Genomic DNA, 23906 nt, shown 5'->3' with positions numbered 1-23906 from the left:
TTAATCTATCTTGCTCAGCTGGATACACTTGCTCTAAATGGATACACTGAGCTTTTGCTTCACAAAGAAAAGTAACATTTCATATCAGATGTGAGTCTTCTATGGGTAAGACTCTAATTCATAGAGAAGACTAATTCATAATATAATAAAACAATTGTCACAGAATGGTTTGGGTTGAAAAGGACCTTAAATATCATGTGGTTCCAACCCCCCTGCCATGGTCAGGGACACCTCCCACCAGACCAGGTTGCCCAGGGCCTTGTCCAAAGTGGCCTTGAACACCTCCAGGGAGGGGGTATCCACAGCTTCTTTGGGCAGCCTGTGCCAGTGCCTCACCAGCATCACAGTGAAGAATTTCTTCCTAATGTCTAATCTAAACCTACCATCTTTAGTTTAAAGCTGTTACCCCTTGTCTGACCGACCAACCCCATGTCCTTGTCCTTCACCAACCACAAGAAGTTTAACAAGAGCAAATGCTGGCTCCTGCACCTGGGACAGGGCAACCCTGGCTATACATACAGACTGGGCGATGAGATGCTGGAGAGCAGCCCCGCAGAGAGGGATCTGGGGGTTGTGGTTGACAGCAAGTTGAATATGAGCCAGCAGTGTGCCCTGGCAGTCAGGAGGGCCAACCATACCCTGGGGTGCATCAAGCACGGCATTGCTAGTCAGTCGAGGGAAGTGACTGTCCTGCTCCACTCTGTGCTGTTGTGGCCTCACCTCGAGTACTGTGTGCAGTTCTGGGCACCACAGTACAAAAGGACATGAAACTGTTGGAGACTGTCCAGAGGAGGGTGACGAAGATGGTGTGAAGGGCCTAGAGGGGAAGACACATGAGGAGGGGCTGAGGTCACCGGGCCTATTCAGCTGGGAGAAGAGGAGGCTGGGGGAAGACCTCATCGCAGTCTACAGCTTCCTCACGAGGGGGAGTGGAGGGGCAGGTGCTGATCTATTCTCTTTAGTCACCAGTGACAGGACCTGTGGGAATGATGTCAAGCTGTGACAGGGGAGCTTCAGGCTGGACATCAGGAAGAGGCTCTTCACTGGGAGTGTGGTCACGCACTGGAGCAGGCTCCCCAAGGACGAAGCATGGCACCAAGCCTGTCAGAGTTTAAGAAGCGGTTGGACTGTGCTCTCAGACACATGGTCTGAATTTTTGGGTGGTCCTGTGTGGAGCCAGGAATGGGACTCAATGATTCTTGTGGGTCCCTTCCAACTCAGGATATTCTATCATCCTATCACTACCCTCCCTGACAAAGAGTCCCTCTCCAGCTTTCCTGTAGCTTCCTCCTTTAGGTACTGGAAGGCCCCTGTAAGGTCTCTCTGGAGCCTTCTCCAGGCTGAACATCCCCAGCTCTCAGCCTCTCTTCATAGGAGAGGTGCTCCAGCCCTCTGGTCATCTCTGTGGCCCTCATCTGGACTCATTCCAACAACTCCATGTTTGTCTTGTGCTGGGGGCCCCAGAGCTGAACACAGTACTGCAGGTGGGGTCTCATGAGAGCAGATAATCACCTCCCTTGTCCTGCTAGCTACACTTCTCTTGATGCAGCCCAGGATATGATTGTTTTTTTGGGCTGCAGGCACACATTGCTGGCTCATATTCAACTTTTCATCTACCACTACCCCCAAGTCCTTTTGTGCAGGGCTGCTCTTAATCCACTTATAACCCAGCCTGGGTTCATGTTTTGGAATAGCCCCAACCCAGGTGCAGGAGCTGGTGGTTGGCCTTGCTGAATTTCATGAGGTTTACATGGGCCCACCTCTTGAGCCTATCTCGGTCCCCTTGGATGGGATCCCTTTCCTCCAGTACTTTGGCTGAATCACTCACTTTGATGTTGCCTGCAAGCTTGCTGAGGAAATACTCAGTCCCACTGCCCATGTCACTGACAAAGATGTTGAATAATACCAGATATTAAAGAATTATTCTCAAATTTTCAAAATTAGTATTGTGGTGGCTAAATTCCCTTTGGTAGATGTGGGAATGTTTTCTGACCCCACAATGCTGACCTGAAGAAGCAACGAGGCCATTGACTTTTTTCTTTTCTTTGAATATGCAGTTTGAATAAACAAAACCCATAATAAAGCAAAACCAGATGCTATCTCTTTCCAAGAAACTGCTAGTCTTGGCCAATAGCAGTAATAAGTTCCTATTTTTCTTCTGATGAGTTTGTAACTTCACGGGTCAGTGAACTGTTTACAGATTCACACGTAATCTCTGTAGGTCTCAACAGAAAACTGCTGCAGCTCTCCCTGTTCTCACAGTATTTGACAAAATATTTGGAGCAAGCCAGTGAGCTTGCTATTGAGTAATATAAAAATGGCTACACTGGGGACTAGATACTTAAAAATCACTCTCTAGATGTCTGTCAACATGCTATTGTAAATCCAGGTATCTGAGATTTAAACATGTTTATTACAAATGTGTCTCTGCCCCTGCATTCAGTGTGCTGCACCTCCTAGAGACGCTTGCTGTTCTTGGATGTTCTAAGCGGGGACTCCTAATTCCATTCAGATGGGAGCATTGGTGTCAAAGACAATTAGTATGTGTTGTATGTGCTTTACCTTGTGTTCTGTACAAGGTGCAAAATAAATTCAGGAAGGTATTTTAAAGCTGTCATTGCTGAACCTTTACTGGTGTGGCATCAGCTTGAAGCACCTGTGTTATAACGTGGATTCAACAGACCTAGAGGCTGGGACCACTAAAGGAACACTTAGTTTCGTTGCAACAAATACACTGACTCAGAGAACGACGTGCTTGACTTCTGGGGAATTGCTGCACATCACAAGACTTGACAGATGAACTCAATTATTATAAAAATCTTGCTACCTGCTCTTTGGGTTATCATAGTGTCCTTCTGGTTCTGGACATGTAGCTCCTGCCATAACTGGCCATAGCACAATGCCGGGTGGCATTGCTATGCGAGCCATGCTGCTTATCTAGGAGATGACTCCATGAAAATATTATCTCCTCCCCCTTTTATTTATCACTATCCTTATAGCTCCCCATCTATTTTTTAAAAACTAAATCTCCAGCTGCATTGTCATAAGCTTTTGCCTCCTGTATAAGTACCATGCTAGAAGGAAAAAGCCTACATTTCTCACGTTAATTTATTTTAAACCAGGGCAGTGTCTTTTGTATTTGCATTCTGGCTCCTGGCAGAGACTCTCATGAGTCTCTTAAATCTAAACTAAGGTTAGAGAGAGTTGCTAGTCAGTCTACCAGTGTCTTGCTGCCATAGATTGCCACTTCAGCATTCCAAGCCATGCTGAAAGAGACATTTGATCCATTCTTGTGTCACTTACACCAATACTGGGTAAAGGATGCAAAAGAGAACCTATGTTCCCTCAGCGCTACTTTTGCTTTTTCTTTCCTCACGCTGACTTTCTGTAGAATATGAATGTTATGTCTATATAATTTAGACAAAAAATAATAATTAAAAGAATCCTATAGAATCCATAATGCCCCCCTAAAGCTACTAATCCTTTGGTGCTTTCAGGAATACCTTCTCCTCTCCTACAAAAAGTCGATGTAGTCTCTGAAGTATCCCAGGAAACTTGTGAGGCCCTGGCTGACTGCCTCCACCTATTCACAAAGCAGGAAGGGGTATGTATTGTGCCGTGTGTGGGGCTTTATAAAGGGTTTGAATAGCTTAGTATGTTTTGCTAGCTCCCCTGCTTACCTGCTTTAAACAAAACAAAATAACAAATAAACAAAACACCAACGCATCCTTAGAATTTCATACTGTTGACAGGTTGTCATTTCACATGCTGAATGTCTAATGAAAGCTTGCTCTTCTAAAGACTAGCTAAGTTCATCTAAAAATGGATATCTTAGTCTTTCTTCTGAATGCTCAATAGTCTGATTTGGCTTGCAAACTGCTGCTTTTAATGTTCAAATTGAATGCTTGAACTCAATGAAGCAGTTGCTTTGCTGATTCAAAGGTTAAAATATTGAATGTTTTTCTTCTTTATGGTGGCTAGCTGAAGTGTTGAACAGTACTGCTTCTGAATGTGTTTTCAGACTATGTGCTTAGTGGGTGTGTGAGTGATATCTGTTGAACTCCTGGCTTTTCCAGTGACAAGTATCTTGTGTGGTGCTAAACATAATGCAACTGCTTCAGTTTGGGTATATATGGCAAACTTGTTAAATCCTGGGTTGGAAGATCCAGTATCTCCCCCCCGCCTCCTCCATCCCCCAGAAGACACCCTAGTGCCATGGAATAAATTTGTCTTCCTGAATTGTGGTAACAGTAGTGCTTCCCTTTAGCTCTTGTCATCAACAAGCTATGTATCAAAATGAGGTTGTGTTGTTGCTGTTAGTCTTCTAGTTACTTAACAGTGAGCTGCAAACACTGGCTCCATTGTCTAGATTTGATTTAAATTTTTTTTTTCATTCCTTTCCAAGCCTTTTTGTCTCCAGTCACAAGTCTTCTAGACTTACTTGAGTCAAGCTCTAGCAAGAGAGGAACAAGAATTGCTTTTTAACATTTTGTTTTTTCCTTTAAGAAAATCTAATAGTGAAGTTGGCAGATCCATTTGTGGATGAGGGGGAAATTGTTACAACAGTGGGTGTATAGTGTTGGTTAGTATTCCTTAATTGTGCTGGCATCTTGCTCCGAGCAAGACTAAAATAGGTTTCCAGAGTGGAGTATGGCAAAACATATGGTGAAACTGTAGCTTCACCTTACTTGAACTTTAGCAGTCTTAGTAGGTGTTAAAGGCCTTGTTTCAATCTGGTAGCTCATGGATTTGGGCACAGAGGGATAGGCAGAGGTGTGAACTTGAATTTCCACCATAGCTAGAGAAACCAGTCAGTCATGACAGGGGGAGATGTGATCCTGGGGAGTTTTGTCTCAAAATAGAATCCAGGGTTGTAAAGACACCAGAACTCATAAAGGGAAGGAACTACAGCAGTGATTTCTCCCTAAAACTTGAGCTTCTTGAAAAAACACGTCCCTTAAGTGTTGCTGTGCTTAAACCCACAGCATTTTTTGAAAGACAGAGCACTGCTATTTACCATTCAGTGTTGATTTCCAGGCTGCAGTTCAGCTGGCATTGCAGAAGTGATATAGGGAGTTCTGTGTTAGCGAGTGACCCCACAGAAATCCTTTAATATTCCTTCAAGTATATGGAACAGTAAAGTAGGTCTGCTGAAGTACCAAACTCTATTATAAGAACACTTGTCTAAACAATACTTAAGAACAAAAATACTGTCATTTGTTTTTCTTCTGACCACGATCTCAGTGATGAAACAAGAAACAAGGCTCAGGTATTGTAACTGGGAACAACTCTGAGTGCTCCGCTCTAGCAAGAAGTCGCTACTGTGAGCTTAAAACTGCCCAGCTAGCTTTGGGAAGGGCAACCAACTACAGCAGCTGTTTTGAAGCTTATTTCGTGCCTGCCCTGCTGTTTCTGGGCCTCTTCCACTGCCTGGTGGGCTGTTTGTCTCAGGGCAGCTCCCTGAGCGCGTTGTTTCTGCTGGAGAGGAACTGCTTGCTCCACGCTGCCTGTGCTGTGCGTATCCCATGAAACCTGCTTCTGCCTCCAACAAACCCGTTTGCACCCTTTTTATTTTGCCTCTTTAAGGAGAATTTCTTTTCCCCTCTGAGTTCAACTGTCAGCAACCAGGCTCTGCTGCCTGGGTGCCAACTGAGGAAGCACAGCCCCATTTTGCCTCTCAGAGGCGAGTTTTGTTCCAGATTCCCCCCTCTTTAGGGCAAGCTGGAGCACAGAGAAACCAAACCAGCACCACAGGAGCACCAAACAGGGAAAGGGGCGATGCTCAACCCCCTTCCCCTTGCGGCAGCGGTGCGGCAGGCGCTGATTTCCACCCCCCCCTCCTTCTTCCTCCTCCTCCTCCTCCTCAGCGTGACCTCACCGCTCCGTGACGCCACAGGGGGGGCCGTGACGGTGCCTCTGATGCCGCAGGGGGGTGTGTGCGCTGCCGGCACGACCCCCGAGGGGGGCGGGCCCGGAGCCCCGGCAGCTCCCAGCCCCATGCCCGCTGACGGCGGGGCCTTCCCCGCCCCGGGAGCCGCGCTCCCGCCCTGCCCGCGGCCCCCCCGGGGCTTCGGCCACCTCCAGCGGCACCGGCAGGGCCCGCCAAGCCTCCTCCGGCCCCCCTCGGTCCCCGAGGGTCCCCCCCGGGTCCCCTCCTCGCCGCCCCCCGAGGCTCGCAGGGAGGCGCCGGCCCCGCCGGGGAGCGCCCGCGGCGCGCTGCGAGGCGAAGGACGGGGCTCCGGAGGAGCGGCTGGGCGGTAGGTAGCGCCTGCCCCAGGGGAGGTTTCCCCTTTCTGGCAACGGGGTGAGCCCTCCCGGCTCCGGGAGGAGGCGAGGGGTGGGCTGGGCACCCCGCTGGAAGGTGCCGGGGGGAGCGGCAGGTGGGTTACTCGCCGCCAAGCCGGGGCTGTGCCGGGTTTCTGCAGTGACTTTGGCACAAGGTGAGGGAGCGGGGTTTCTAGCAGGTAGTGGGAGCTGCCTTCTGGAAGCAGCCCGGTTCTCGTACCGCCGTGGTCCGCGGCGATTTTATATAACTGAAGTTTAACTTGAGGTTGGGATTTAATCCTCCGTTGCACGGTTGTTTTTGCGGGAGTAACGGGGTAAGGTTAAAATCCGTCCCTGCCATTTGAGCTCCGTGCGCTGAAGCCATATGAACCTGAGAGGTATGATCTATCCTTCTTCCTTCAGAAAAGGAATCAGCTTCTTTTCTTTTTTAAGCTTGCTTCTTCATTAACGGGCGTTAGATAGTGTACTGATAAGTACCTCGGCTCGCTTAAGTTTCACTTTTACTGTCTATATTTAGCATTAAATGCTGGATCTTGCAGTACGAATTTAGACCAAATAGCGGTCGACTTCATTTGCAGTCTGTTGGTGGCTTAGATTTTCTTCCTTTGTTTGTAGGTGCTTTTTTTCTAGCTTTTTTTTTTTTTTTTTTTTTTTCAGAAGGGACTTTGTTTACAGGCTGATGAAAACCCTTTGCCGCTGATATATGGTTTCAGAAAATGAAAGTTCTTTTTTCCTTTATCTCTTGGGCTAAATGAGTTGTATACTCAGAGTTTGTTGTAACATATTTAAGCTTGTCATTTCTGCAGGGACTTTAAGGTCAGCAAGCTGTAGGTCATAGTCCCTGGATTTAGTTATCTTTCCCATGGCGTAATATGTTATCTTCTGTATGTATAACTGTTGTACTGCAAATAGAAAAAAAAAAAAAAAGAAGTTCATGCAGTTCATTGAGTAAATATTAATCTTAGTTTAGAAGTCCAGTGGTACTGCCTTGGTTTGTTTCTTGAATATTGTGAGAGCATAATGGAGCATCCAAGGATTAGATATGTTCGTGCATGTTTCAGTGAATGAATGTGTGCGTGCTCTTTGGGATACAAATGGTCTTTCAGTGTCTGTGATGTGGTCTGGAAGACATGTGTGAGCATGGCTGTTGTAACATAGGCCAGCTTATTGGATTGTGAATGAAGAAGGTGCTCGTAAGCTGTGGCCAGGTGACTTCGTAATGAGACTTTTCATTATCAATTCCCTCATCTGGGTTGAAGTGAGGGAGCAGCACTGATGCTCAGCAGTGGAGGGAGGATGGTTGATAGGGCACCCTGAACAAGTCTGTATAGAAAAAGCCCTGGAAGCAATCAGCGATCCTGTCCTGCCTGCTGCCTGGCTGAATACTCAGCTGCATTAACCTCTGCCAGGTAGTAGTAGCCCTCCAAGTGGGGGAGGGAGAGGTGAAGATGGTTGAGAGGGACTGGAATGAAACTAGGGAAGCAAAAAAACAAGGGGTTAAACTTCATGATTTTGGTGTTAGGGCTGGGGATGGAATCACGTTTTGGCTGGCTGGCTGTTGTGCTGGACTTAGTCCCTCAAGTCATGACACCAATGTCTTTTTCTCTGCTCTTTCTTGTGCTCAGGTACAGATGGCAGTCCTATTTTTGTTGTTGTTGTTGTTTCTGTCAGTTACTGGAGCACAATAGAGTGATTCTGTTATCCCTTCAGTTCTCAGCCTCTTGTTGAAGGTAGTGGAAACCAAGGTGAGAGAGACATTGGTGTGTCAAGGCCTTTAGGCAATGCTGCAAACAGTTGAAACACTGTTCAGCTTGTAAACTTGGTGAGAAGAGTTTTCAGACCAATAATTGCATTGGGCATGGTAAGAGGTGCCTGGTATTGAGAGACTTAAAGCATCAAGAAAATCTTTATAGGCTGTAGGGGTCTCTGGCTTGACCCTATCCCCTCTCCCTCCAAGTAAGTACTAGGAACACCTAGTTGTATTAATTACTTTAAGTAAGCCCTGAATCTTGTTCAGAAGTAATGAGTTAATTGGAAGGATCTCTATGCTAAAACAAATGCTGAGATAAAGACTGTATTTATCCCTTAAACAGGGGAGCATGGGATGTAACGTGCTGTGGAATGGCGTGTAGGCATGGAATACAAGAGAACAAAGCTGCTGACAGAAGTCATTTGGCAGATTGTTTCTCTCCTTACTTGTCATGTCAACGGTTGTAGTCATGCCTTGATGATTCTTGCTGTGCTAATTTTTTGGTGCTTTACATACATATATGTCTTTTGCCTGTGCTAAAGCTCTAAAGACGAGATATTCAAATCAAGGCAATTCAATAGTGAAACGTTTGCAGATGGCATAATGTTCTTCCACTGGAAGCGTTTTCTTTACTTACTGCAGCTTTGCAGATAGAAAGCGACCTAAAGGTCTGTGAAGATAGCATCCTTGTCAGCATTATGTAAAGGAAGCAATTAAGCAAGTCCGAAGTATCCATGAGATAGGGGAGTTCAAAACATAACTTGTTTTTTGCCGGGACTTTCCTAGAGCAGCCAAGACCAATAGGTCACCTGAGTGGGCACGGAAGCTGAGCAGCAGCCCAGCTGGAGGCTTGGTAAAATAACTAATACTGGGACTCTGTTCAGGGAGAAGATAAGTAAGTATTATTCCTTCTCTCTTCTGAAAGAGTATTATGTATATTGACAGAATGCTTCAGTTTCAAAGCAGGTGATAAGATCTTTGGTCAAATGCTTATATGAAAGGCTGTTGGGCAGCAGACAGTCCTGGCAGACAGAAGGCTGCCTGGGTATTACTATAGGACAAAAGATGAACGCTGCTGGCATTTGGTGCAGCAGGGGCCCAAAGGTTTTTTCCTTAAGCACGTATGCTTCAAAAGTTAATCCTTTTCTTTGTAGGTAATGATATGTTTGAACATAATCTGATGGCAAATCTAAACACTTTTTAGTGGCCGGAAAACCCTTTGTGACTTGTTCTCTTACCAGCTTGTGTGCAAGCTAGTCATACATGTACCACTTGTCTGAAGGCATTCTGCACTCAGCACCATATTGCCTGACTCAAAGCACTCTGTTAACCTGTTCTTGCACTTCCTAGAGTGGATTAATATTTTTCTGAAAGCTTGGCTTGTAGATTTTTTGTTGTTGTTGTCATTCTCAGCAGTTGTTAAGCAGCCTTGTGTAAACTAACGTGGAATCAGTTCATGGGCCTCTGGGGAAACAGAGTGTAAAAGCATATTAGCTTGAAATTAAACCCGTCCTCTCTGCTTCTGCAGCTCCAAGTCTGAGGTTTACTTCTGAGGCCTTGAAAACAAATTGTTTGTGGATTATTTTTTTTTTAATGTATACACAGGGAGAAAGGGGGCTTAGCTGAGCCTGCAAGGAAAAGATGAAGCAGCAATCAAGTTTAATGGAATAGTATCTCATATAGTAAGCTTTTAAAATAGAAATCATCCACTTCTGTTTTCTATGATTGTATTTGAAAATGGTGCTCTTGTCTGTGTGCAAACTGACAGAGGGGAGCAAAAAGAAATGTGCAGAATGGAAACTGTATTTGGGTGTTCTTGCGCCTTATTATAATAAGGATGGTGGTTATTTTCTTCTCTACCATGATTAGAAAAACAAACTGGAATGAGGAGGGTGCACATTTTTATCCTTCCACTGTCATTGCGATTTCATAATGGCATGTAAAGCTGACCAGCTTGTTTTTAGTTTTCTGGCTTAATTTGTATCTGATGTGTGTTGGAAGAACAGAGATAAGAAGCAGAGCTCTAAAACTTGCTAGGTCCCAGATCTCGTATTGTCAGATAGGGACTGGTAACATTTCAGGAAAAAAAAAAAAAAAGCAGTAAAAAAAAAAAACACACACAGGATTTACAGTTGAATTTACGATACTTTGATCGCTGGGATTTTGCCCACAAGTGTGTAAGATACTTGACTGCAGTGGCAGTCTGTCTGTGTGGTCTGTTCTTGTCTCTCAGTTGCATAAAATATTAGGATGCTGAACCGGGTGACTGCAGTCACACACGCTTACTAATTCTCTGGAGATATCTTCTCCATCTTGACCTTTCTTTCTCAGAACTTAGGATTTTAATAATGCCTTTTTCCTTGTAAAGCTGATAAAAACTAGCTTCTTGGAATAATTTTTAAACGTATATATTTCTCCACATCTGAAAAATAAATTTCACTTACCCTGTTCAGTACTGGATATTAAGACATGCTCTTGAGGGAGATACAATATTTAACTTTTTATTACCTGTATGTTTTATGTGAGGTTGTTTTAAAAAGATTGTTCTGAAGCCTTAAGTTACTTCTGCTACTCAGTGTTACTTAACTGTTGTGAAATCCTCCTAGCTTGCCATGTGATGGGATTTTTTGGTATGTTTTATTTGGCCTCCTTAAATGTCAGTGATTTAAGAGTTAAGATCTCTTGCCTGATGGCCTAGCAGGCTGTCAGTGTGCAGTCATGTGGCTTTTCCTTCAACAAAGGAAAGGAGGGTGAGTCCAAATTTACTTTTCATGTTCTTTGCTGTGCTTTCGGGTGTATAGTCATTTGCTTCTGGCTCCATGAAATCCCAGGGTCTTCAGGGGTAAAGTAAGAGTGAAATGGGTGGTTTCCCATGAAGGCAGTATTAGCGGTGTGTACATGGGTGCCACTTTTTCTAGTTAATTTCAGCTATCTGCAACCTTGTCTTTTCAACCAAGCTATCCTTGTCACTTGTTTATTCAGAGATTCCTCAGAGCTGATAGCATTTTTATAAGAGAGGTAAGCCATTGTGGAATTTGACCTCTTCTCTGATATTTTTAATCTCACAACCTGAACGTGTACTTGTTGGCCTCTTGGTCTCTCCGACTGCCAGTGGCTTTGAAAACATTTTTGGTGTTAATATGAATATTCAGAGCTGTGTTATCCCTGCTTGCTGTGCTGCCCAGTGAAGAAGTGCATTTGTGTAGTGCTGACTGCTGAGTCATTGAGGTTATCTCTCGAATTGGTAAATGGACTATATTTGGAAAGTGTTTATGTACTGAAAATAAATCACTGGTATTATACTTTTCCTTGAAGGTACATGCGAGGCCTGGGCATTAATGAATGTTAGTAACCTGTTCCTCCACAGAGTGCTTGTTCTGTTCTTAGCATCGTTGCCTTTTAAATGAGTCGATAATAAACTTAAAAAATAAATGTGTGCCACATTATGCACAAATTGGAAATGCAGGCCTATGCTCACATAAGGACAGATGATAAGCACCCACAAAGCAAATGACACTTCATTTATAGTAAAGAGCTAAGCTGAGTGTTGCTGCAAAGGAATGGTAAGATACGGGGCCCCTGATGAATAAAGCATATCCATTTGGTGTGAATATCCTGAAGAGACCAGTGCAAGAGATGTCTAGCTTTGATGTAAGGATAGCCCTCATCTGGATCTCTGTTGTCTTCATTTGGGAGTAACACCTGTGCTGTGTTTGCTTGGTTTGCATAGCTTTCTGTTAAGCCACTTGTAAGGTAAACGTGGACTCAGCCAGTGGTATCTTGAACAGGAGTGCTTTCTCTCCTCTTGTACTCATCACTGCTACATTATTAATGTTAAAACTCAGATATCAATGCAATAACTCTCGGATCCATAGGTATACTTTACAAAAATACCTGTAAAGCATGCCTATTTGAAGGAAGTCTACAGTGTGCATCATAATGTAGGAGTAGTCCTTAGCTTATAACTGGAAGCAGGCTATGCACTTGTATCTGCTTCAGAGAGGTTTGTGCTGCCACAGCTACGCTGCTTCTATAACATAAGCTTTTTTGGATATGTTGTTTGACTCTTGAATAGAAATACACCCTCCCATTAAGCTTAAAATTTAGTGTTGTTTGTTAGGTCACTCTCTCTCTCCCATGAGCTATGGTGGCAGAAATGTTAGAGAGAAAAAAAAACTGCTTTCACCTTCTGGAAAGCAGAAATGGATCTGCAGGAACTTGGAGAACTTGAACTGATAGACAGTGGCACAAAGTCATACGTGGTGATTTCATCATTTTGATGGAGAATGTGTCAAGACAATGGTACAACTCCTCTAGGTAATGTGCTAATCCATATATGTCAGTAGTTTATACCTTTCTGGCAATGCCAACAAGACTATTAATTGTGGAAGTGCTCTGTGCTATGCATGCAGATTGGATTGTCTGCTGCTCCAGTGTTACACCTTGCTGTAAGGTCATACAAACCAAATAGAGGAGAAAATGAGCTGGCTGAGCCTTTAGCACAGCTTGAAACTTTAGGCAGTTGCAGTACCTATGGATAACAGGAATCTAACTTTATCTGTTCTATTTCTTCACCATCTCTACAGCCACACTTTCTGCTAAAGGAAAAATTCTAATCTCACAGAGTTACAGGATGCTTGAGGTTGGAAGGGACCTCTGGAAGTTATCTTGTCCACTGCCCCTGTTCAAGCAGGAGCACCTAGAACTGGTTCCCCAGGGCCACATCCAGGTGACTTTTGAGCACATCTGACAATGGAGGCTCTACAACCACTCTGGGCAACGTGTGCTGATGCTTGGCTACCCTGCATGGTGAAAAAGTGCTTCCTGATGTTCAAAGGGAACCTCCCGTGTTTCAGTCTGTGCCCATTGCCTCTTGTCCTGTCACTGGACACCACTGATAAGAGCCTGGTTCTGTCCTCTTTGTACTCTCCCTTCAGGTATCTGAAGACATTGATGGGACCCCCCTGAGCCTTTTCTTCTGCAGGCTGAACAGTCCCAGCTCTCTCAACCTCTCCTCAGAGGAGATGTTCCAGCCCTTTGATCCTCTTGGTGGCCCTGCGTTGAACTCTGTCCAGTATGTCCATGCCTCTGTTTTACTGGGGAGCCCATAACTGGATCCTGCACTCCAGGAGTGGCCTCACCAGTTTGGGGTAGAGGGGAAGGATCTCCTCTCTCCACCTGCTGGCTGTGCTTTGCTTAATGAATCCTAGAATACCGTTGGCCTTGTTGTCTGCAAGGGCACACTACTGGATTGTTTTCAGCTTGGTCTCCACCAGGACCCCCAGGTCCTTTTCCACAAAGCTGCGTTTCAGCTGGGTGGCCACCAGCATACACTGGAGTCTAACTCTCAGTTATACACAGCTTCCAGAGACTGACTGCTTCACTGGAAAGAAGAGGCAAAACTAGAGGCAACTAGTTGGATATGAAAGTCATTTTGATGCTGCTATCTTTGCTGAAACATCCACGTAGTACTTAAGAGGCAGCATAGTATAGTTGTTGGAGACAACTTGAAGGAATCATGTGTCGTAAATCAGCTGATAACATACAGTCTGTGTTTTTTAACTCCTGTCTTTGCTCTCACATGCAGTTTTAAGAATCTTAAAAGCAACCTGTTGCTCTAAGCTATCAGATCCTATTTCATTTTGGGAGGAGGGTGGTGGTGTGGTGGCATTCCTTAAGCTTGTACTTTCATCAAATCTACCTTCTAATTTTCTTCTAGGAGGCAGTGGTTTTTATTGGAGCAGTTCATAAAAGAGCTTACCAGAAGTTTAAGCTGGGGCTACTTCTTCCTCTGAAGTGCAGAAACTACTGGATTGCATATTGGGGATTAATAAATGATTTATTATAAAAAAAAAAAAATTGTTAGATGAGCTAGCTGTCCACAGAAGCATACATAACTCAGAAACAAGCTTGTTTTATTTCCTCAATTCTTTATTACATGTTGCACAAGAAAGACCTGAATAGCAATGAATAGCACACTGAATTCTTGCTGCAGAAAAAGTGCTAAAACTCTCCAGATAAGGATAAAACTGACCAAAATCATTCATGATGAGAAAAGATCTGTCCCACCAAGTGTGAACACTTGTTTGGATTATCTAGCTGTTCTGCATGGCAAGGGTGGTGTGTTGGGTAGCATCTCGTTGTAACGTAACAGTAGGTGTCGTATTTTAGGATAACTGTAGTGTTTTTAGACTCCAGCAGTGTTTCCTAGCGGGAATGTGAACTGGGAGAAGGTATTTTGTACTGTCAGGATGCAAATATCTTTTTGCTAATTTGATAGAAGGGTGTGAACTTCGGATTTCTGTAGCCCAGAAGCGCAGTTGTGTCTGCCCTAAATGCAGGATGAACTTCAGTACGACGTGCTCAAATTCCAGGAAGTGCCTTATCAGCCTACCCAGGGCCTAGCGTGTGTCTGCCTGCTGTTGCCTGCTTCGGGGTAAGGTCAAAACAGCGCCTGAGAGGAAAAGCTTCCCTAGAAAGAGACAAACTTCTTAACGCTGTAAGTCCTTCACAAATCTCAACTGATAAATGAGATTTCTATGTTTGTGCCTCTTTACAAAGACTGAGTCTTTCATACTAGAATGCTGAGAAGCATCTGTTCTCAGGGATAGGAAATGAGAATGCTTTCCAAAGTGGGTTTCGTTTAGAGGTCAGAACTCCAGCACTGTGTTATGAAGGTCACTGTTGACTTCTGGCCTAGGTAGGACTTCGGATTTTCTTACTTTTGAACTGTTTGTTTAAGCATTCCTACTCTGAAGTAAGAACTAGCTAATAAAGCATATGAATTTGCATAATTGTGAAATAACTGTACAGTGTGCATGGTTTTTGGAATTGCTTTAAAAAAAATACTTATTCTTTATAATTAATTAACAGGGTTCTGAATACAGAGCCTGCAGAACAGACAACCAGCTTCAGAAGTGTTAATTTTTTGGATAGGAAGCTGGGCTCATTCTGAGTCCAAAATATGTCCAGTTGTGTAGTAGCACTAGAAAGCCAGTAAAAGCCAACACAAACATAGGAAAAATGTGACAGTTACTTCAAAAGGGAAAACATTAATACATGGGTTCGCTGTGATCCAGCTGGGAAGAAGTGTGGGGGAAGGGAGGGGATACAAACAGGTTGATCAAAGTAGGCAGTGGCTTATACTGAAAAAGACTTAAGGGAAGTAGCTAGATCAAAACTGCCTTAAGACCCGTTTTCAAAACAGTCCTTGAGAATAAAAAAGGAAATGTTTCCTGTGTGCGTTCTTAAGAACACTTACATCTTAGTCTCACAAACAGAGACGAGACTAACAGTCTTCAAAGATGTCCAGAGCCTCTCAAAAGGAAACGACCAAAAAAGTCCCTGGCAGACCTGAAAGCATGCAGCCATATACTGTTCTACTGCTGTTGGCAATATATCTGGTTGAACAAGGCCCTTAGTTGGGTAAGGTTACTTGTGGCATATGCCTCTGAGGAAACAGATGCTTAATCTTTCTAGGGCAGCAGAGTATCTTGGGGTGTGGGGCTTTTTTGTTTTTGTAATCCTGCTGCTCTGCAACTTGAAATGAACTTCCCAAACATGTACATCACCACTGATGTCATTCAGCCCCAACTTATTTTGGCTTAAGCTATTGGCAAATATGAATAGCAGCCATATTTAATTTCAGCTTGACTCAGAATAGAAACAATACTTAACAGAAAAAAACAGAATCAGAAGGCTTTTTGTCTGAACTCCTGATATTTGACTAATCATCATTATAATAACACTGGAACACAAATAGGAACCAAATGTGCTCTGGAAGCTGGCAACTTCTGCAGCTCTCAAACCTAACTAAATTCCTTATGAGACTTATCAGCGTACATTGAATGATCTAAATAAAACGCAGCTGGGGAAAAAAAAAAAGAAAAAAACTTTAGAGAAGACTTGGAATTGCCAAAAAGTTTTATGTTAGAAACAAAACAGAAGAACTTCTGATAGAAAAACTTAAGCCCAAGCTCTTAAGCCAAAGCCGTGCTTTGAATTTGTAATCAGAAATGAAGTCTTCACAACTAGTGCCTGCTCTCCTGGGTGGGGTCCTGGCCCAGAGCTGCAACTTTCTCCACTGGTAGAACTGGGATGCTTCCTGGGCCACTGAAAGACAAACTTTGTTATAGCCAAATGTGGAAATAGGAGATGGGAAGCAAGGCAGCGCAAGCTCCACATTGAAAGAGGAAGTGTCAGTGTCTTAGGAGGGAAAAGGTGGGAAACAAAAGGTATTTGTCTCTAGCATGTGAATGGTTCAGAAACTGTTAATTTAGGTGGTCTTAAATTAGGGGTTTTCATAACACATTTGTATCCTGGAAGAAGATCAGAATCTCCAGCTCTCCTCTTGAATAACAGCTCTCTTGATACTTAGGTGTCCATGTGTGGCAGAGGTAAGTCCTGCCAAAGTCTGTGTTTCTTCTGAGTGGACAACAGCTTGGGTCTTGGTTCTAACAGTGGTTTTGCAGTCTCTGTTTTATGAGTGTATCTTGTCCTTCATTAGCAGAATTTTATGAATTAAACAAGTATAGGGGTCTGTTGTAACTCTGCACTCAGAAGATTGAAATGTGGCCTTTCCAAATTAGCACCACTGTACTCCTTGTCTTGAACTTTGGGGTGAATGCTGGTAGTTGACCAACAATGAATCCTTTTGTTCATCTGGGGAATGATTGAGGCAGAGTCTTGTGACTTGAATCACAAAGTCTTTGGTTTCTTCTATGGGCTTTGAGTTGGGATGTGAGTGAATAGATGACGAGGACTAGGAATTTGTACGTATGGGATTTGCTTGTGTGTTTGGGGGACTTTCAGCCTTTGACCAAGAAGGAACTTTAATGGCAATGTTGCCTGTATATGAGTCTGACAGAGAGCAAAATGTTACGTTAGCATCTGGAGTTCTCTCTTTCGAATTTGATGACCTCAATAAGATGCTGCAGCTGTAGACTCAGCTGGCCAGACTTGTGTGGTGAAGGTTGGTGCTATCTTGTGATACAGTAAGTAACCCTTTACCAATCATCAGAGAGATCAGTATCTCTTTGATTAACTGTTCACATCTCGGTTTGCATTTCAGTAATTGCGCTAGCAGTAGTTCAAGTCACTGGCAAGTGCTACCTAATTATTCTATATTTAGCTAGAGAACTCATAGATCTCTAAAGCCAGGTAAATGGTAAGCTTATAGCACAGAGAGAAGATAAAAAGCAATGGTTGAAGTAAAGCATGACATTTTTGTTCAGTTCTCTTCACCCTGGGGTGAGCAAAGGCCATGACCAAGTTTACAAGAGTTCCTTTCTCCAGGAGATGGGGATTAGGATATAAGGTCTTAACATACGTTAAGGCAGCATATGTTTGTCGCAAGTTCCCCGTGGCTGATGGTGATTGCGAGTAGTGAGTCAGCAGGGCACTCTGTGGAAGGGCCTGTGTGTAAACAGATAGGAACTCAAAAGGTTTTGTAGAAAATGTTTACGTGTTTTAGGGCCTTAGGAATCTAGTGATGTATTCATAAAACTGTCTGGATCTGTTAAAGGAAAAAACAAAGTGTTCCCAATGTGAGCTGTCACAGTTGCAGTTTTATGATGTGTCATAAGAGTATTCATAATGCACTTGAGCCTTTTCTCTTGTAAGTCAAATACTGTACTTGGGCATGCTTACGTTATCCTTGTATCCTTGTTTTTTTTTTTTTTTTGGCGGGGGGATTAGTCAGGGAGGGTAGGAGAAAAGGAGGACCAAACATTTTTGTATTATATGCTACTAATTTGTGCTTAGTGAGTGTTAAGTCCCAAAAGCAGAGGTAAAATCAAGCTTTTTTTTTTTTCTTTTCTTTTTTTCTTTTTCTCCTGGAAAATGTCCTCTATTAAGGGTCAAGCATGTTTAAATCTACGAGAACTCCAAGTGAAAGTAACTGGTTTCAGTTTTCACTTCAGTAGCTGCTTAGGCATCGACTGAGTCCCACTCTAGGTAGTGGAAAGTCTAAAAACACGTCTTCATAGAAACAAGTCCTGTAGAGGTACAGTACTATAATAGCATGCTTCAAAGCTAGCTAACAAAATATATAGAACTGTTCCAGTTTTTAAATAGATATGCCTTGGGGAGGTTATTCTAAGTCTTTACTTCCTAGATGAAATGAAAAGACAGGTTTTCTCCAAGACATGGAGGCAGACCTGCCTATTGAAATTACGTGGTGTTATTCCACGTTAAATGTGAAGTAATAACAGATTTACTCAGTACTAGTTCAAACTGGTCATCACAAAGAACTGGCTTATGCATGGAGGCGCTAGCAATAGGGGCAGTATTGTGCTAACAGCAAAATCGCAATTGTGAGCTTGTCTGTTAGAACAGACAAACAGTGCACATATCACAAACTGCATTGAGGTGGTGATTTGCTCTGTCAGCATCAGATTTTTGTAGGGGGGGAGTTCATTTGGTATGAAGATCACAGAACAAGAGAAAAAAAATCTTCATTTCTAATTCCCCATGCTTCTTGTGAATAGTTTTCTATAGTCTAATGAGTTTCAAGGCACAGCTTTATCCACTAGCTTAGGTCTTTCAGAATACCATGTGTGTTGTGTTGGAGAAGCTAATTCTGGAAACTAAGGGTTACATATAAATAGGTGTAGCATGAAACAGATTGCAGGTTTAGTTGGCATTTACTTTGTTACAGAAAGCAAGACTGCATTTCTGAATGTCAGGAGGTGTCTACTGAAAGCTAACAGCTCTGCTGCAGCAGCATTTTTCAAGTAGTTCGCTTAAATGTTAATTTTCAGCCAGATATAGACTAGCCCTTAGCTTGCAACTGAAGACTTGAGTCCTTGTGTGCCTGTGCTTCATGATAGGTGTCCCCTACATGGTAATGTTTTGGGGAGGATGGAGTTTCTGGGGCAAATGGACAAAGCCATTCATTCTGAAGACAAAGCTCCACTTCTGAGCCACCAGAGACATCAGTAAGACAGTGTCATAGGCGGCTTTCCTGCAGTCAGCTTATTGCAGAGCCAAAGTGGTACGCCGTGTACTGACACTCGGCAGGCTGGCTTCGGATCCCCTGGTGGTTGCTATGTGGAAGAGGTGGTTCTTCCTTCCTACACAACTCGAAAGGCTGCATATTTTGGACATTCTTATTCCTAGCACTGAAGTTGAGTGGTTTTTTGAATGTAACATTTAACTAAATCATCCTGTGGTGTTGTGAAGTCTGCCTTTTCTCTCTTTCAATCCAGGAGAAGCTAGAGCTAAGGTATGCTGCGTTTTAATTTGCTGTTTTAATGCTGAAGGCAGGTAGCCCTACACACTGTTGAGGATTGTTCTATGCTTTGCTTGCTGTGTGTCCTCTTCAGAGGGTTTACTTGCAGCTGCAATAGCATGTTGCTGAGATAATCATTTATTAGCTGGGCGTACAGTGGTGTGACCCTTTCCTACCGTACAAAAGTGCCACTGTTGTTGGGCCTCAATTTAAATTAAAAGCATCCAGCACCACACAAAGCAAGTATTTTGTGTATTGTACTGAGATGTCTTCAGGATGGACAGAGAAGCCTTGGTTATAGGCTACACAGATATACTTCAAGACTTCAGCCTTTCAAAAAAGAGGAAAAAGAAAAGTAGTGGTCTCAGGCACGTTACTGGTCTCCCACCTACCTCATGTAAGCTAAAGATATGGAAAGGAATGGGACTGGTGTTTGTGACACACAGATAAGCTATTTGATATTTTGGAATGGGCACGTGACCTTTCTGCCAGAAACATGCAGTGAAAGAGTTAACTTCTCAAATCATGCTCTTGGGCTTAGTAGCATTTCTAGTCCCATGGAAAGGCAATAGAAGTGTTTGAAAACAGCCTGTTGCTTTCATTTAAAAATAATAATAGACAAAGGCCAGACTGCTACAATAACTACATTCTATTACTTAAATCCACAATTCAGTGCTTACAGCCTGAAGAACTTGAATGTCTACAGAGTGGACACCCCTTCAGCTAAACCAGAAGCGACAGCAGTTACCAGAACTTGGGTATCAGATCTCTCCAGTTGGGGTTGTATTTAAAAAATAATAACAATAAATTGCTGTGCTGACCTAGATACTAAAATCTTGTCTTGGTGGTTCTGTGTCAGTGTATCAGGTTGTAGTTGTGTTTGTAGCTGCAAGGTTAATGATTGAGTGTGTGTTTATTTCTGTGAGACAAAGCTAGAAGTTTTCCATCAGCAATTACAAATATGATGCTTCACTATAAAATTTCCTTCAGACATGAAAACAAAACTGATGTTCAACTGTCATTGTCTAACAGGGCAAGCACAAGCCCAACCTTCTTGATCAACTGCAGTTGCTGTTGTACAAAATAGCTCCTGACAAGGGTAGGGTACAGAGCCTGACCAGTTGAACACCAAGAACTCGGCTGGCCTCATGCTGGTCTCACTGGAGCGCTCTGTGCTGCTGTCCCCATGGAGCTCTGAGAGCTCACAGTGCTGGCATTGGCGTTGCCGGGGTTCAGCAGCAGGGATCAAAAAGATGACTGCCATGCTATAGCTGGAGGATGAGGAGCTGAACCCAGTGTGATGCGAACTGCCATCTGTCTCTCTCTCAGCTCAGGCAAAACTACAAAAGGTACAAAAAACCATGGCTGTATCACAAGCTGTGCCTTACACAGGCTGTCAGTAGCATGTCTCTTCTGACATTTTAATGGGTATGCTTAAACTGAATTTTCAGAGCTGCATATACACTGACACCTGCAGCATTTTGTAGTAATATTTACTACTTTATTTTTATTTAAATATTTTTATCACTGTGTGTAAAATGCAGTGAAATTCTTTCTAATGCAACTTCACAAAATCAGGTGATAGTCCACAGAAAAACTGCTCTGAATCAATTTTAATATACTGAAATGCAAATTCTTCTGAAAGCTCTCTACTTTATGGATAAATCCTAAAGATTTTGTGTTAATAAGCATTTTAAAAACTAATCTGGATGTTTCTTCTGTAACCTTGCAGTTGTTTGTATGTTGGGACACTGAGGAAAGTTAGGATGGGGAATTAAAAACTTGAGTGGGAAAGGGGATAAAGCTGAAGTATCACCTCCAAAAATGGTGGTAGACTAGCCAGCAGGAAGATGGAAGCATTCATCTCAGGACTCAAGTACTGGTCAAATCTTGTGAATCAAAAAAATAGAGTATGGGGAAAACATGCATAAGAGCAAACTACTTCTTACACCTTGGGAAAACCTATAGCTCAGTTGGTTATGTTTTTCAATAAACATGTGATTTGAAAATACCACAAATCTGCTCGCATCTTTCTTAAGCTTGGAAGAATGAAGTGTGTAGTTCTGGAAGAAAATTAAAAGTCCTAACTTCACAGTCAAATTACCGCAGGAAGATTTAAAGACATAGCTGATCAATAATAGGCAAGATGACAAAATGGTGGTATCACTTAAAGCTGTTTTATGTTTATAAAAGTAAGTACTAACATTTGTATTTTAAATGATTATTTCTCCAGTGATACCTGTATTTTTAAGTAGATTACATAAAGGCTGTGTTAGTTCTATCTCTGCAAGCAATATTTTTCTAGAGGTGAAATTAGTCAAATAATGGTAGTAAGACCCATATTTTTTTTTCCACACCTTTCACATTAATACTGTCGAGCTGGTTTGGTGCTTAAGGGCATCGCTTCCAAACCACTGCCTTCAGAGTTGTGGAAGTGCACTGAGCTGCAGGCTGTAGACATTTGTGTGGCCACCTCTGGGCTCTCTTAACACATAGGCCATCCTACAGACTCAGGACTCTTGGCAAAGGTTTTGGGTTGGACTTCCCTGTCCTGGCCCCAATTACTGGATTTGGGCTGCTTCAAAACCTGGTCATTCATTTATGAATGAACACCCCTCCTAAATTGCAAGCTACAAACTTCAGCACGTTTTCTTTTTCCCTAGATTCTGGCTAACATTGTGCTAATTAAGTAACAGATGGAAAGGCTTTTTCATTACCTACTAGTAGTGTATAACTGCTATACTAGTAAGCGTTTGGCAGCTAAGAAGTCTGGAAGTACACAGAAAAGTGAGTCTTACTGTAAAGCTGGCTAATTATTCTCCAAAAGGTAATTTGTTTTCAGCATACTTTATGAAATCTTAGGTATTTCTCTATTACAACAGGACATAGGAACCTTAAAATAAAGGATTTGTTTGGTTTTGTTTTAAGCTTATATCTGTTGCTGCTTGTTTAGTCACACTGCCCTGCTTTTTGTGGAAGCAAAAAAAAAAAAAAAAGGTTTGTCTGGGTTTTGTTAGATATACTTTGATTTTTCTTTCCATTTCTTTCTGATAATGTTGAAATTTTAGTTTTAAATAAATAATCAAATTACTCAAATCATAATCAAAACAAAACATTAGAAGATAAGGGCATCAACTCTTACAACTGAAAAAAATATGTAAATACCATTTCAATAACTGGTTTCCTTTTAATGCTGTTCAATAATAATGAAAAGCACCACTTTATATCAGTCCTTCATGCTCTCTCTCTCTCTTAAGAGGGGGAAATATTAATGCTGTTTTGTGTAAATGGGCAGTTCCTTAACTGTTTTAGTATACAAATGTAGCCCATGCAGAACCTGCTTACTAAATAAATGTAACCCCTGCAGCAGTGCATCTGATTTTTATGAAACATTGCAGTAAATGTTTTCACTGGACCTCCAAAGTGAACTTTTAAGTGAAGGTGACAATAACTAGTCCAGGTTTTTTCCCCCCATTTCATTCAAGGTAAAACTATCAGACAGTAGGTGACTTACTGATTTTATTGCTTTCAATTAGCAACCCAATTTTATACTCTTTAATTATCATTTAATTGGACTACCCCTCTACACTCAGAGCCTGGCAGCAAAACCAGCTGATCTACTCTTTGGCACCACTGAGGGGGTGAAAATTTCTTCCATAAGTCTTTCTCCAGAAGATACATTACTGCCAAAATAGAAACTCTTCTCTGGAAGTGGCAAATCTGCTCTGGTATTTCCTTTCTAGCCCATGAATTCCCACCTCCTCATTTGTGCCCGCCTCTGAATACACTGTTTGAGTGGTGGTTACAAATGAGGGGGCTGAAGCCTCCAAAGTGAAGCTTTTGTAATTAAAAAGTAACCAGATAGGGACTTACAAATGGTTCTTAAATTAGATTCAAAAAGGTGATGTTGGTATCTGTGCAAGTTGCTTAGGGACATGTGTAAGTTGTCCCTGTGATTGTTCCTAGAGTGTCACATCCGTGCGTGTTGGTAGTGGAGGGGGAGTTAGAGTCACAGCCTGACTTTGAGAGCAAGCTGGAGTACAAGGCAGTATAAGGCTGGAGTACAAGGTGAGACACACAAGGAGCAGCTGAGGTCCCTTGGTTTGTTCAGCCCTGAGCAGAGCAGGCTGAGGGGAGGCCTCATGGCGGCCTGCAGCTCCCTCACAGGGGAGCGGAGGGGCAGGCGCTGAGCTCTGCTCCCTGGGGACAGCGACAGGACCCGAGGGAACGGCATGGAGCTGGGACAGGGGAGGGTCAGGCTGGGGGTTAGGGAAAGGTTCTGCACCCAGAGGGTACTCGGGCACTGGGACAGGCTGCCCAGGGCAGGGGTCACTGCACCGAGCTGCTGGAGTTCAAGGAGCATTTGGCCAGTGCTCTCAGGCACATGGTCTGATTTCTGGGTGGTGCTGTGTGGAGCCAGGAGTTGGACTCAGTGATCCCTGTGTGTCCCTTCCAACTCAGGATATTCCATGAGCTCTCCTCCTTCCCCTGAGAGGAGGAGGAGGAGGAGACAGGAAGCACCAGCAGGAAAAGAAAAAAAAAAAAAAAAAAAAAAAGAGGAAATAGGAAGGACATGTTGCTCTCCTGTTACTAGTCCCGGACTCAATATGCAGATATCATTCTCCTCTCTGATGGTGATTA

The 23906-nt window shown here is 43.1% G+C and overlaps 1 protein-coding gene across 4 annotated transcripts in view; it reads left to right on the top strand.

Moving 5' to 3' along the window:
- The window catches only part of OSBPL1A (oxysterol binding protein like 1A), a 77057-nt gene that overhangs the window by 24014 nt on the left and 29137 nt on the right, over positions 1 to 23906 (top strand). For 3 of the 4 annotated variants that reach the window (XM_038174648.2, XM_027452218.3, XM_072034617.1), the window contains one exon: positions 3498 to 3604. In XM_038174648.2, coding sequence (XP_038030576.1) covers positions 3498 to 3604 — 107 coding nt within the window. Of the gene's footprint in view, positions 1 to 3497; positions 3605 to 14401; positions 14535 to 23906 lie in introns of those variants that run through there. The other variant, XM_072034618.1, reaches the window with a different exon arrangement.

This window comes from Anas platyrhynchos, chromosome 2 (assembly GCF_047663525.1).
Source record: "Anas platyrhynchos isolate ZD024472 breed Pekin duck chromosome 2, IASCAAS_PekinDuck_T2T, whole genome shotgun sequence".
NCBI classification, from domain to species: domain Eukaryota; kingdom Metazoa; phylum Chordata; class Aves; order Anseriformes; family Anatidae; genus Anas; species Anas platyrhynchos.
The sequence above is the reverse complement of the archived record's forward strand: the minus strand, read 5'-3'. Positions and strand labels throughout refer to the sequence as shown.